Raw genomic sequence first — 15,842 nt, 5'->3', positions numbered from 1 at the left:
GAAACTTCCACTTTCCCCATCGTTTTCAAGTATCCAATACAGATTATAAGCTTTTTGTCTACACAGAAAGAAAATGCAATTTGAAATTCATTTTTTTTGATAATTAAAAAAACAGACAATTTTAAATGGCATAGTTTACATTTTAATGAATATTCACAACAGAGAAATAACTTATAATAACATATAATATCTATATATACAATTAACACATACAGTATGTTTTTCTGTCTCTTTTTAAACGGCACATAATATTTTTACCTCGTTCTTACTTTACCTTAGTGTACCCCCTAATTACCAGTATACTTGGTGGTGAACCCACAATGATTCAGAGAGGTCCGGCGATAGAATTTCACAGAACACACTGTCAGACCGCCTGATCAGCTTTATGTCCTTACCGGAGAACGTGTGTGCAATCGGAGGAATTTCTCATGCCTACAGCCCTGACAGGGTTACTGACAGCACTAATCACAACTGGGTCACAAATTGTGAGATTTATGCTGTAAACTGTGAATTGCGGTGAATTCAAAACTGAGTTTGCAAACTATAGGCCAAAACAAATTTGAGAAGAAACCAGAACTGAAGATTTTTCTTCAACTCTGCTCATTTATTTTCACTGCACTGTGATATTAAAGGGACACTATAGACATCCAGACCACGTCAGCTCATTAACGTGATCTGAGTGCAGTGTCCCTGTCAGTTTAACTCTGCAATTGTAATAATTGCAGTTATTGATAAACTCCATCTCTTGCTGTGTACCAGACAGACACTAGAGGTGCTTCTGGATCCACTTTGGTTGCCTAACTGATGCATGCTGTCCTCATGCTCTGCATGAGGGCATCCAGCATCAGCTAAAGCCCCATACTTTCCTATGGGATTGTCCTAATGCGATGAGGTCTTTCACGTCGGCCGACGGGGGAGGAACAGCGGAGCGGAGACTGACCCAGCGCCAGTCATCACTGGATTCAGGGGGGGCACGCAAGTGAAGTGGGCATTATAGTATAGTCTGTATTCCTAGCCTATAGTTTCCCTTTAAGAGTATTATTCACTAACGTGACAATTTTAAGTGAATTTAAATTCAAGGTAAAAATACCCAAACTGGAAATGTTCTCTCCTTGGTCTTAAATGTGAATTTCACTTTTGAATTCTCACTTTATTGAATAACACTGGTAGTAAATAACCCCTGCTAAAATGTTAAATGATTCTCAATATACAGACAGGGCTGTAAAGAGATTGGTCTCTATGATTATACAGTGAGCTCCCAGGAGTATTTAGGTGTAGTTGTTCTAGTGACAATAGTGTCCCTTTAAAGTGTGTGCTCTAATATTCATTTGAGTCTAGCTGTAACTGATGGGAGTTGGAGTCCAGCTACAGATGACACGCCTGGCTGTACAGGATACTTAGTGGATATTCTGAGTGTCCATCAAATTCTAGATATCCTTTTAGCAGCCAGATAGCACGAAATAGCGAAACTCTATTCACCCCCTGGCAAGGGAAGGGTGTCTACGCATTTATGAAAACTTCAAAGAATTCAAAGTGTAGATTGGTGTCAGAACATGGAATGACAAAGCATAAAAGCGCATTATCTATACCTGGGGTGCACAACTTTCAACTCCAAGTTCAACTATGCCAAACTATATTTCCTTTAATTCTCTGCCAATAGCTACAGCTAGCCGGCAGGGCATTATCGGTATTTCATTCTAGTAGCAGATGAAGAACTAGCGCTAGAACCCTCTAATGTGGGTTGTACTGGCAGATCGAGTAAAATAAAAGTTTTTTGTTTTCTTTTTCTCCAAACTTTGTTTTGTTTCATTTATATATTGGGCAGCGTGATGATGTCATGAATGAAGGAGGCCGCAAATATACTCACTGGCTGAAATTCCCTTTGAATAATAGTGATGGCTAAACCTAGCACTCCAATATACTGGAACTGTATGCCCCATAATGCTCAGCCAGCCTTAAAGGAGAACAATTGAGAAAATACATTTTCGATATATTGTTTCATGAAAACTGCACAGATTGGTTTCTTTGTGTTCCACAGACCTCTCCCAGGAATGGAAGAAATGAAATCCTCTTAAAGCAGACCATGGTGGGTACCCCATAATCCACGTGATGCACACAAGGGACTGTAAACTGGAAGTAGTTTTTACTTGGTTACATTTTCTTTAGTTTTGTTCCAACCAAGTCTATAGCTAAGCATCAGGGCTTAATATCTTTATTATCATTTCCCCCCCATGTTTATGGATCGGATTTTTCCTGTATGTCATAATAGTTAGCAGAGGACCCTTTGAAGCAATGTTTATTCCGTGATAACTGCCAGCGTGGTCAATTGTTTCCTTGTTTCTTTCTGTTGGAGAACTTCCAGCGAGTAGAAATGTTTTCGACTTTTTCTCTTCCTCAACAGGGGGCGCCACTTATCTATTTACAGACGCTCACCCATTCAGTGATGCGGCACTCCTCGCAGACCACATAACAACACCAGTGAAATTTGCAGTTACAGCGCTCGCTGCGTGTCTGGCGTAAAATGTTGTGTCCTCTCCCACAGCACAGACTCTCACAGTTGTCCATTCCTGGGCTAGTTTTGTTGCATAACCGACCCTGTGTACCCGCTGAGTCTAAATGCAGTTCCTGTTCACAGAAGTCAGGAGACTTCTCGAAATACACCAGGCCGGTGATGCTGGGCTTTCTCCGGTAAGGGGCCTGTGTCTGCTCCACCTGGCCCGTGTTCCTGTTGTGAGGTTTTATAAGTGTGGCCCCGTGAAATCTGTCCTTCAGCAGGGACCCAACCACCCGAAATTCAGGTGTCACTTGCCAGCAGGTCTTGAGCTGGCAACTCCCAGACGTACCGTGGCATTTGCATTTCATCTTCATGTTGTCTGTTACGACCTAGGAAGAGAAGAATACAAAGGGTTAATTTATTTGTATGTAGTAATTTGAAGTATCAGGGCAGGTTATGAAACCCTTGACGCAGCAGTTAGCAAGCATGATGAGAGTGACAGTGCACTTTGAGACCTCGGGATTCAGCTCAGCGGGTGTATTTATCAAACTAACCTAATTTTCTTTTCACTTTAATTTACTGTTTAATGATCAAATCCATCAGTTAAGTTTAAGATCACAGAAGATGTAAATCCAACATTTTACCAAGATTATCCTCACCAGGTTTACAGTATGTTTCAAAAACAGACCTGAATCTATCTATAGACTGATAAACGTGTCTTTTTTATTATTATTATTATTATTTTCATTATTTAGCACCAACAAATTCTGCAGCGCTGTACAATGGGCATTTTAGAAATATAATCTCAAATACACAGCTTCAGTATCTACCTACAACCAGCAAATTTTCAGAACATATTGCTCCGCACACAGGACATCAGAAATATTGTTTCCAGTGCTGTCCTGGAAGTCACAGTTTGCTATCACTATTTCGGATTTCCAGACCCTGTATCTGTAGACTCCCTATTTGGGTTAATGAGTCAATGTCAGGCTATGGATAACATTTCCGCACACTCGTAGTTGCTAACAGTCCTATGTAGCCAAGATAGTCTCAATATTTGTTCTTTGGTAAGTGTCAGTAGTGTAAATTATATTATAAACATGTCGCGGGCTCTGCCACCTCTCTTGTCCAGTATTTATATTTAACAAAAACTGCCAGATATACAAGTGGCACCCCCTCCCGCCATTCACGGTGACTTATTTGTTTGCATTACGGTGCCTGAGGAGAATAGGCAGGGAGATGCACTGTCTCTTCATGTTTATCATTCATCCATAAACCTACTCACTCCTCCACCCACCTAACAATCCATCCAACCAACCATTCACCCACCCATATACCATTCCTCCCACCCATCTACCAAGTCATTCACCACCCATCTATTTAAACACTCGCCCATCCATCCAACTACTCACTCACCTACCTACACATTTATCAATCTACCCACCAATCCATCCACCCACCCATATACCATTCCTCCCACCCATCTACCAAGCCATTCACCACCCATCTATTCAAATACTCGTCCATCTATCCATCCATCCACCAACTCACCTACCTATACATCCATCCATCCACCCACCAATCCATCCACCCACCAATCCAACCAACCAATCCACCCACCAATCCATCCAACCAACCGCCCAATCACCCACCCACCCATCTATCATCCCTCCCACCCATCCACCAAGTAATTCACCACCCATCTATTCAAACACTCGCCCATCCATACACCCGCCCATCCATCCAACTACCCACCCACCTACCTAAACATCCATCCACCCACCCACCAACTCACCCAACTACTCACCACCCCATCCACCCAGTCATCCCTCCACCCACCAACCCATTTACTTTCTTCATTCCAGTTTAAGTTAGGATGTTAGCACATATTAAAAAGAACTGATTTAACGTTTTAACGTTTTTGTTGTTGTTTTTTCTACACGTGGTTTTTACCAGCAAGTTCCTCTCAATTTTTCTTGTGTACAGCCACAGCAATAGGTGAGGATGGAGTTAATTCTAGTTTTTACAGGGAATGTCAAAAGGAGGCCCAGTAGATGAGGAAAAAAGCCTGAAGATTTATGGAAAAAAGCCCCAAGCAATCAGTTATGAAAGCCAAAGCTCCTGTGACAAGTTGTTCTCTAACAAGACATATGTGCCTTGCAGGTGAAGATGGAGGTTACAGGTAGGTCAAGTAGGAAAGAGGTTAAAGGTCACAGCTAAAGTATGCGCTGAACAAGATTACATTGGGAGTCATGTTATACAGGTGTTCAACAGGTATGGCCAACAATGTAACTCAAAAAATTAAAGATATATTATTCACACGCAGGATTCTAGCTTAAAAGGGACAAACTAGGCACCAAAATGACTTCATCTTCATGCTGAACCTTATAGCTGCAATTATAATACACCATGTGCAGGGAGACAGGGACAGGGGACCTCCTTACACCATAACCTTATAGCTGCAGTTATAATACACTGTGTGTGGGGAGACAGGGGACCTCCGTATACCATAACCTATGCAAGGAACGCAAGTTATCATGAATACCAGTTTTCATGACTGATGATCTTATTTACTTTGAATTGTATTTATTATATTTATTTATTATTATTATCTTGTGTGCAGTTTAAATAGTGAGCTCATTTAAAGGAGCATTACATTGCCCTCCATTTAAAAAGACAAAGTCACTAATTAGTATATACCCCCATGAAAACATGCAGACATCTATTTATGCATTATTTCATTGGGGAAGGTAAGGGGGGGGAATGAAAAAAAGCTGCAGATCTCATATCTGCAGCACGTTTTCACAGCACCCTGGGTAATAGTCCCACCAGAGGCTTCTCACTGCTAGTACAGCTAGGGTAGGCAAACATGCATTATCACAGCGTACCTGCCACCTCACTCAGCTGTCTGGAGTTAACAGAAGAGGAAGAAACCCTCCCTGGCTTTCTGGTTGACAGCATGGAGGTGTTTCTACCATAATTTTAAAAAGTCTGATTTCTCTTTAAGGCCTCGATTTAATAGTTTTGGATAAGCATTTCAAATTATTTAACCTTTTTGGCTACATTTTAAAAGTGATTTAATATTTTACATTTATTTTTTTTATTTTTATTTTTTTACTATTTTGAGATTTTGTTTTCATATATAATATATTTTTTAATATTTTTAAAAAGCCGTTTTATTCCAAAATATTAAATAATTTGAAAAGCATATCCATAAATTGAGGATGAAATCTGCACTCTTATGTGACAGGTACCAGAGACATAATGCACTCCTGCAAGCTGACACGTTTTACGTGTGGAGTGTTCCTTACGGCCTACATTCACATCAGTCACATTTGTGCTGAATTTTCTTTTGAATTCTATTCTGTATTTGTGTTCTGTGCTGTGGAGTAAAAGACACACTCTATCTTCCTGTGAATTCAGTCCCATACGGATTGCTTTCCATGTTTACATAATACTGCCGGGAGCGTTTGTCGTATGAGATTATTTATAACATCAAAGAGCCATGTTTGATCTGTTCCAGCCATCGTTTAAGTGGGATGATTGGGCATTGTCAGCCTACCTTGCTTGGAAAAACCCCATGACCGCTTTGATATCTGGTTTTCTACGTTAATAATTGAAAAAATAACCTATGTGTAAGCTTATAGAGAGCAAACATATATTTGTGCAATGTAACTAATTAATTTGGTTGAATATAGCCCCATAGTATGTATTTTCCATTGCCACAGCCACCTATAAGGTTCCTTTTATGATTTATTAAATGGAATGTTAGGGCAACCTTCAAGACAGTCTGTAGTGAGCTAATCCATTATGTTTGTTTTGATTTATTTATTTATTTTAAAGGGACACTCCAGGCACCCAGACCACTTCTGCCCATTGGAGTGGTCTGGGTGCCAACTCCCACTACTCTTAACCCTGCAAGTGTAATTATTGAAGTTTTTTATAAACTGCAATAATTACCTTGCAGGGTTAACTCCACCTCTAGTGGCTGTCTACTAGACAGCCACTAGAGGGAACGTCGCTGGACGTCCTCACGCTGTGTGAGGACCTCCAGCGTCGCTCAAATCCCCATAGGAAAGCATTGAAATTTGTTTTCAATGCTTTCCTATGGGGAGACCTAATGCGCATTAGGTCTCCTCGGCCAGTGGGCGGGATCAGTCTCGCCAACCGGCCGACAGAGTAAGAAGGAGGAGCGGCGCGGAGTTGGAGACAGCGACAAGGGACATCGCCGCTGCCTCAGGTAAGTGACTGAAGGGGTTTTCACCCCTTCAGTAACTGGGGATTGGGGGGTGGGAGGGAGAGGGAACCTCCAGTGCCAGGAACTGGAGATTCCGTTTAATTCCTTATACATAAAGAGATCCAAGCCCGAAAAGGTGTTTTAGGAGGTGTCCGTATGTTGATTGTCCCAGTTATGAGGCCATTTAGCAAAACGTCCAATAATATCTTTTTATAAGAAAGGGAACAGTGCAGACAGTGCAGACACACGAGAGGGTTAATGGAGATTGGGAAAAGACACAATGTGAGGTTAGAGTATTTGTCCTAACTCCCTGGCTAAGAGCGCAGAGTGTCCAGTTGACTGCCGCTCTAAGAGAAGCATTTGATTGGACCGCGGAGAGGGAAGTTGTGACATCAGACTGGGAGTGTGGAGCAGCACAGCGAGCTCCACCCAGTGCTGGATTCCAGGTAAGTTATATCTCTTTTTTTTATAGGTTTATAAGGGGAGGGCACACAATTAGTAAGGCCTAATAGGGTAACTAAAGGTATAACTTTAATTAATGACAATATAAAAAATGGTATGTAGTAAATATCCCATTTATGTGAAATAGTATAAGATAATGCTTTGTTTAGCTGTTGGTATGAAGCAGGTGAAGTATACATATAATAATAAATATATATCATAATAAATGTGTATTGTGAAGTCTGCTTTGTTCGTGGAGAATTTCACTGGTTGGGATTTATCACGTGTTGACCTATTTTGCTCTTTGTGTCTATTTATTTGTCGTTGGGGGGGATGTTGAAATATGTGATTAAATTGAGCTCACTTTGAGCCACTCCGGAAGGAATGTTTAGTCTGGAGAGACTGGCAACATTCACCAAATGTGCGAATGACAAAGTCTCCTTCAGGTAAGTAATAATGTTTAATCAGCAGTATACTCTGTCCTAGAAACATGCCGTTTACACGATACTTCCACTCACATACATCCTAACATGTCTGTGGCATAATCCCAGAATTCTGGTACCACAAGCACACGTCCCGTGACGTTGGGAAAGGTGAGCTTACTTCCATAGTTAATCACTAAAGTGAGGATTCAAAGTGAATTTCAAATGGAAGGCCAGACCAGCCAAATTGAAAGGATCGTAATTTGGAGGGTTTTTCCAGGTTGACAACTTTAATCTTAAATTTGAAATGTACTTTTTAATTCTCACTTCAGTAAATAACCTTGTTGGTTACTTGTGTATCTTATTGATAAGTATAAAATCTGTAATACTAAATACAAAGTGATTTATACGTTTGGGGGCAATATGGTCACACAATGTGCAGATTATATTTAGGTTTTTTCTATAATGTGGCAATGTATTATTATTCCTCCATAACAGAAAAATGACAGCTAAAAACTAAAATGGACTCTGCGAGTGCTGTCCGATACGCCGCGGTTTATTCCCAAACATCGAAGTTAAAGGGAAACTCCAGTGCCAGAAAAACGATCCGTTTTTCTGGCACTGGAGGGTCCCTCTCCCTCCCACCCACCAATCCCCGGTTACTGAAGGGGTGAAAACCCCTTCAGTGACTTACCTGGGACAGCGGCGATGTCCCTCGCCGCTGTCTCCGCCTCCGCGACGCTCCTCCTAGTGATTACGTCGGCCGGTGGTAATTCCGCGCATGCGCATTACGTCTCCCCATAGGAAAGCATTGAAAAATCATTTCAATGCTTTCCTATGGGGTTTTGAGCGACGCTGGAGGTCCTCACACAGCGTGAGGACGTCCAGCGACGCTCTAGCACAGGAAACCTGTGCTAGAACCCAGGAAGTGACCTCTAGTGGCTGTCTAATAGACAGCCACTAGAGGTGGAGTTAACCCTGCAATGTAAATATTGCAGTTTATGAAAAACTGCAATAATTACAGTTGCAGGGTTAAGGGTAGTGGGAGTTGGCACCCAGACCACTCCAATGAGCAGAAGTGGTCTGGGTGCCTGGAGTGTCCCTTTAATTGGAAACTGAAATTCAAAGTTTAGGCAAAAAAGTTCAGTTTGGAAAAATGTTCCAACACCCTTATAGTTCCAGATTGGCTATTTGAACCTGATAAACCCAGAAACACTCCATAACGTACAATGCATAGAAAGGAGAGTTTGCTAATTCATGCAGTATGTGTACAATATATATTGTAATTGAAAAATGAAGTGAATGATTTCTGCTATTTACAGATCACTTTAGTTGGTACTATATTTTTTATTTTTTTCAAAGAACTAAAAAGAAGTAGTTCCTTTCAGCAACTCAGTGGGCTGTTTTTCAGTGGAGTTCGGTTATACGGGAAGAATTTTGCATACAGGTTTAAGGAACACTCGAAGTACCAGAACTACTTCAAAACACCTTATGGGCTATGGTGTTAGAAATGCACTGGTCGAACTTCAGTGTAACTAGTCGAGCTGTTGTTGCCTCTCTGACAGCTAGAAGCTTCTATCAAAGTTACCTCCAGCAGCACTGGTCTTAGCTCATTGGCTGAGAGTGATCAGCTCACCTGATCCGTGTCAGACACTGCAAGACATGAAGATGACAGAAGAAACTTTTATCTTCGTCTGCAACAAACAGCACAAACTAGTTCCCGTGGTATGGCCACTTGTACAGATATATCAAAATTGTGAGTTCTCTTGACTCTGTAAGAAACCTGTATTTAAATTGCAACTTTCCATTAACCCATTAGGTCAGAGCGAGCTCTGTGTTGGTGCGTGCTAGCCCTGCAGCTGGAGGCCGTGTAATGATTTAGAACAGTAGTATGAACAGGTGGTTTAGATAATTACAGATGAGGCTCATTAACATCAAAAGAAGTTTTGGGGATCTAATGTACGATGGAAGCTCGAAGCACTTCTAACACAAGAAAAAGATCAGAGGCATCGTCCGACCCTACTTTCCACCCAGTGACTGGGCAGGACAGCTTAGAAGATGAGAAGAAATAATCGTCTCTGTTATAGCAACTGAGCTCCACAAGGGTCAGGATCAGATAGAAATCTACATTGTTTTTTCACAGACAAAACAAGATAACAAGTCTCGGCCCCATAGAGTTCGACACACGAGCAGGTGGAAGCAAATCACATCAAGAGTTACCGAATCCATAGTTCAGGGAACGCAGGTACAGACACATCACAGCTGCACACAAGAGGGGACACGCATAACGTTCCACCGGACATGCAGTCTTCACGTTATTTGTGGATTTTTCCTGCAGATCAGGATTAGAACTGCACATTTCTCTCATAGTTCTATCCATGGTTTTATACTAATCTGGGTATTAATAATTGCAGAAATAAAGATCACAAGATGAGCCTTCACGGCATCTGACTGAACTAAAAACATGTGGCCTTAAAGTGGAACACTCCCTTTAAAATCACTCCATTGTACGGAACAGTGAAACTCTCCTATAACTTGCATTAACCTTTTTTTCAAGTTATAGTCTGTTTCCTTTAAAATGTATATTAAAGATTTAGCAAATTACATCATAATCCAAAAGGTTAATCGTCAATGGTTTAGATGTTGCGTTAAACATTAGTGTTAAAAATGTGTTCATCACAAAGTTTCTGGCTCTCATATGGCAAATAGTCTCATATAGCAAATACCAAATATCTACACCTTGGGTCAGATAGACATTTAGTCTCCATGGTCTTCCTTGCTTCTGTGTACGGATTGAAACCGCAAAGACCATAGAGACTAACTCTCATTCTCCCAACACTGTCTGACTCAAGGTGTATGTATATGGCTGAAGGAGCCTGGCATATACTAAAGTTAGGGATGAGTTTTTTCTAATTTTTGTTTACATATACTTCATTAAAAATAGTTTTTCCTTTCACTACATGATGATTGTATTATTATTATTATATTAAAATATATTTCTGAGGCGATAGTTGTCATTTAACATACATGCAGCATGGGAAACACATGGCATAACAATTAATTGCAAGAAAATTCAAAGTAACAAGATACTGAAGGCACAGCTGATGACGTTAATGGATCATAGAAAGAGTGATGTTTTGAAGAAGTCTTTTGAAAATAATTGAGACTGAGCATTGGTTCTTACTGTATGTGCATCACTTCAGTGCCTCATCCACTCTGGCAAAGAGAGTGCCCATTACTGTCACTTTGTCTTGTGTCACGTTATTCTACTCACTAAATTATCCTGATATATATGTATTATCCTTCCACCTCTTTGGTTTTATTTACTGTATATTTGTTGTATATGATCCCCCAGATAAGTTGATTAAATATATATATATTTTTTTAAAGAAACTTTCTTTCTGCCTTGGTTTTTCAAGGTTCCCAGAGATCCCTGTTTGTTTTTTTTGACAACCTTAATCCAGCAGTCAAGGGGTGGAGGAAGAAGAAGGGAGTTGATTCTGGTTAATATGACGTATTTACTCTCTAACAGGCAGCAGGTCTTATTTATTTACTCACTAAACAGTTCAAGGATTGTTTGGAAGTTAATTCCTCAGCAATTTGGTCAGCTTTTAGGCCTGGTTTAGAGTTCCTTTTTCTTAGAATGGTGTAAATATATATTTTTTGTTATTATGTTTTATTTTGTATTGTGATAAATACAAAAAAAAAAACAACAGATAAATTACAACGAAGCTGAATTTTAGGCTATACATTCCATAAAATGGTCGATTCACAAAACGATTTTGTAAACAGTCAAGCTGTGAGAATATACCAGTTGGAAATTTTCTTTCCAAATCAGCTATTTTTCCCTCAGTTTGCCAGTTGGATTTTAATTTGTTACAGTTCAAAAATTAAAGGAACATTCCAGGCACCATAATAAGGGCCAAAGCTACCATAACGGGGCACAGGCAGCCGCCTTAAGGTGCTCCGGCCCATGGGGTGCAAATATCTAGTTTCCCGGCAGGGGAGAAGTGCACAGCACTCCTCTCTTGATGGTCATTTCCTGTAGCATGGGCGAGCACCAGTACCTCCACAGACCGGCGCAGGAGAAGAGGGCGCGCGAGGGAGCTTCGTTCCAGATTCACATTTCCTTAATAGTTACCTCGTCCGCCCAGTAGAAGTCCTGGGAGCTGGAATGCGACATCAATGTGACAAGGGAGCTATAGAGGAAATGCCGATGTGGATCGGAGCTCCCTCAGAGGACTCCCACCATAGCCCCAGTCCCCCACAATACTGCCCCTGTTCCTTTCCCCCCACAATAGCCCCAGTCCCCTATAATGCTGCCCTGCCCCCATACTGTTCCTATCCCCCCAACATAGCCCCAGTACCCCACAATACTGCCCCTATCCCCCCCACCATAGCTCCTGTCCCCTACAATACTGTCCTTGCCCCCAATACTGTTCCGATCCCCCACCATAGCTCCAGATCCCACAGTACTGTTCCTATCTCCTCCCCCACCATAGACACAATCCCCCACAATATTGTCACTATCCCCCCTCCCACCATAACTCTTAAGTGCCCCACAATGCTACCCCCTCTTTTCCCCTCCTACCATTGCCACTGTCCACTACAATACTGTCCCTTACCCCCACAATAGCCCCACTCCCCATAATGCTGCCTTGTCCCTCAAAACTGTTCCAATCCCCCCAACATAGCCCCAGTCCCCCACAATGTTGCCATATCGCCTCTGCCCCCCCATACTGTTCCTATCCACCTCAACATAGCCCCGGTCCCCTACGATACTGCCACTGCCCCCCACTAAAGTTCAACCCCCACAATACTGTTCCGACCCCCCAACATAGCTCTAGATCCCACAATACTGTTCCGATACCATAGACTCAATCCCCCACAATACTGTTCCTATCACCTCACTAATGCCCCTGTCCCACACAATACTGCCCATATCCCACCACACTAAAGCCCCATTCCCTACAATACTGTTCCTAACCCTACCACTAACGCCCCCACCCCCCACAATATTGTTTCTATCCCCCCACCATAGACTCAATCCCCCACAATACTGTTCCAATCCCACCACCATAGCTCCAAAATGCATATTAGCCTGTGTAGCCAAAAACACTTGCACCGGCCCTGATCATAATCACTGCAGAGTATGGTTATGAAGTCCCTGACGCACCCTCATTGAAAGGTGTCAATGGGACACCAGGTACCTCCTCATCTACATCAACTACAGAGCTGGTCCTGCAGTGAAGGAATTGGCTCACTTCTTGTGCTGCAGTGGTTATGGTGCTCAGAGTGTTCTTTTAATGAATAACCTTGAAAGGATGAATTGTCTGAAATTCAAAGTGAATTTAACATTTTAGGCCAAAATAGCCAAATTTTAAAGAAAAAACTTTCAAGTCAATTACTTTGGTCTAAAACTTGACATTTAGTTTGAGTTCACTCTGAATGAATTCCCATCAATTCACAGATTAGTAGACAACCTTGAGAATAAGCCCATAATAGGTAACAGTACAATATTCCATGGGTTGTGTAACATAGATTCTGATCAGTGTTTGCATTCAGTGTAATTTACGCACTCACCTGTCTGCCAACCCTGTTGTTGTGTAGCCTCATGCGGGCATGGATGTCTCTGTACAATTCCCGGGAATCCAAAAAGTCTCTGGAAAATCGCTCCCCGTATTCTACATCAGGGCTGCAGCCGCCCCACTCCCAGGAGTCCTGGGGGCCAGGGGCATCTGCCGGCAAATGCTCCATAACCCCATGAACCACTCCCTTTCTATGGTTCATAGCCTCCAGCTGTAGCCGGTGCAGTTTTGCTCTGAAGGCTTCCTCGTCTCCTCTCCTCTTCTCATCGCAGCCACATGACTTCAGCTTGCCCATGGCACAGGCATTTGATACGGCATGTACCACGCCCGCAGCGGCGATGGCGTAAGCATAAGCACTCTCTCGGAAACCTACAATGGGCAAAAAGCAGGAAAGTCAGTTGCCATTTTTTATTGGGTTGTATTCTAGAGCAAGAATGTCCATTTTTTATTCCTGGAATTGGTACTGGACTATTTTACCCAGAACCCTCTGCCAATCAGAGCAACTAAGTAGTTACAATGTGTAAAAAAAAAACTCACGAAACGCCTTTCCCTAACCCTTTTATTTTTTGCTGTTACATTCTCATTGCTTAAGGTTTTGCTTCCCCCCCCAGAATTCCTAAAAGATTGGTATTATTAAAGTTATACAGTATAGAAAGTTAGTCCACAGTTAGTTTCCACTGGAAGGCTGTTCCAAGTATCTCCTACACTTTATGTAAGTCTTTTATTTTCCAGCCAGATATCTTCTTATCAGACCTTGAAATTGACATTTATTTTGCATTATTTGAGCTGGATACGGCTATTATTCTGATTTGTGTACATTTGGCAGCAAAGAGGTTAAGTCAGAACTTGCATGTTTCAGTCTGGCAGTTATGGTTATTGTGTGTATAATACTCTGAGAGTGGGGGTCAATCTGGGAGTTAACAGGTTAACCTGTACACTGCGTGTCCCTGCATGTTGTGAGCTGGAGAGAAGATGTTTTACAGAGAAAAGGAAAAAGCACATGCAAACAAGTGTGGGCAGTGATGACAAGAGGTGTGAGTTTAAGAATGAATAACCAATAGAAGAGGAATGGGGGCAGGGTGGATTAAGGGAAAAGGGGGGCATAGAGGTAATTTTATAATGGCTTTTAACAGACTAAAATATAATAGCATACAAAATTAAGCCCTGCCCTCAAACTCCCACTACTCCCTGGCGGCAGCAATGACTATAGTACACATAAGCCCCAATACATACAATAAAAACCGAAGAAAATAGTTGCTTGAGCACTATCCCAAATCCCAATGCACCTTTAAAAACTGGAGGTTATTTAGTTACTCCAATGGCCATTCAAGTGTACGCTCACCTGCCACGTCAAGACACAACCTCTTAGGTGAGTTCTACACTAACAATTCACTTTGTTGAAAGCAGTAGACAGGGAAGAAGTGTCCCAAATAATTCATTGTTGGCATTCTGAGGTTCTCATCCCATGGAACTGTTACGTAGCATGTCTCCCATTAATAGATAAAACAACGTAATGTCCAATTTCCTGTGATTAGACGTGGTTTTAGTTCTATGAATTTGACAGAGTAACATATACCTTTGTTGATATCATTGTTGTCACATATCTTCAAAAGGTTCTTCATTAAAGGATCATTCTAAGCTTAATGTAGTGAGCTGCAATGTCCAAGAACCGTCCATGACTCCCCTCAGTCTCTGCAATGTCCATGAACCGTCCATGACTCCCTGCAGTCTCTGCAATGTCCAAGAACCATCCATGACTCCCTGCAGTCTCTGCAATGTCCATGAACCGTCCATGACTCCCTGCAGTCTCTGCAATGTCCAAGAACCGTCCATGACTCCCTGCAGTCTCTGCAATGTCTAAGAACCGTCCATGACTCCCTGCAGTCTCTGCAATGTCCATGAACCGTCCATGACTCCCTGCAGTCTCTGCAATGTCCAAGAACCGTCCATGACTCCCTGCAGTCTCTGCAATGTCCATGAACCGTCCATGACTCCCTGCAGTCTCTGCAATGTCCATGAACCATCCATGACTCCCTGCAGTCTCTGCAATGTCCATGAACCATCCATGACTCCCTGCAGTCTCTGCAATGTCCATGAACCATCCATGACTCCCTGCAGTCTCTGCAATGTCCAAGAACCGTCCATGACTCCCTGCAGTCTCTGCAATGTCCATGAACCGTCCATGACTCCCTGCAGTCTCTGCAATGTCCATGAACCATCCATGACTCCCTGCAGTCTCTGCAATGTCCATGAACCATCCATGACTCCCTGCAGTCTCTGCAATGTCCATGAACCATCCATGACTCCCTGCAGTCTCTGCAATGTCCAAGAACCGTCCATGGCTCCATGCAGTCTCTGCAATGTAAACATTGCCTCTTATGACCACCCATGTGGCTGTCACCCTGAGAGCCACTAAATGGACTTCCTGTATTCTTTGCTCTGTAGGGCGATGCTGATCGCTCCCCATAGAATAAGTAGACATTGATTGGTGCAGAGCCGAAATTGCCTTGTTGCAAACTAACCTCTATTGTTTTCCAACTGAGGAATCATTGGATTGGCTGTGATCAACTGTATTAATGATCTCCGTCAGGGCAGGAGTGGTGGCTGCGGCAGTTTTCTCCTAAAATGTTGTTTGTTTTTGTTTCAAAGAATTTGACTTT

General features: G+C 42.2%; 1 protein-coding gene across 1 annotated transcript in view; it reads right to left on the bottom strand.

Moving 5' to 3' along the window:
* Positions 1-205: 205 nt before the first annotated feature.
* WNT10A (Wnt family member 10A) overlaps positions 206-15,842 on the bottom strand; it is a 40,730-nt gene continuing 25,093 nt past the window's right edge. The window contains exons 3-4 of the mRNA XM_063429287.1: positions 13,178-13,551; positions 206-2,883 (exon numbers count right to left, since the gene is read on the bottom strand). Of these exons, the coding sequence (XP_063285357.1) occupies positions 2,416-2,883; positions 13,178-13,551 (842 nt within the window). The 3' untranslated portion in view covers positions 206-2,415. The remainder of the gene's footprint in view (positions 2,884-13,177; positions 13,552-15,842) is intronic.

Source organism: Pelobates fuscus, chromosome 8 (assembly GCF_036172605.1).
Source record: "Pelobates fuscus isolate aPelFus1 chromosome 8, aPelFus1.pri, whole genome shotgun sequence".
Classification (NCBI taxonomy): Eukaryota; Metazoa; Chordata; class Amphibia; order Anura; family Pelobatidae; genus Pelobates; species Pelobates fuscus.
The sequence above is the reverse complement of the archived record's forward strand: the minus strand, read 5'-3'. Positions and strand labels throughout refer to the sequence as shown.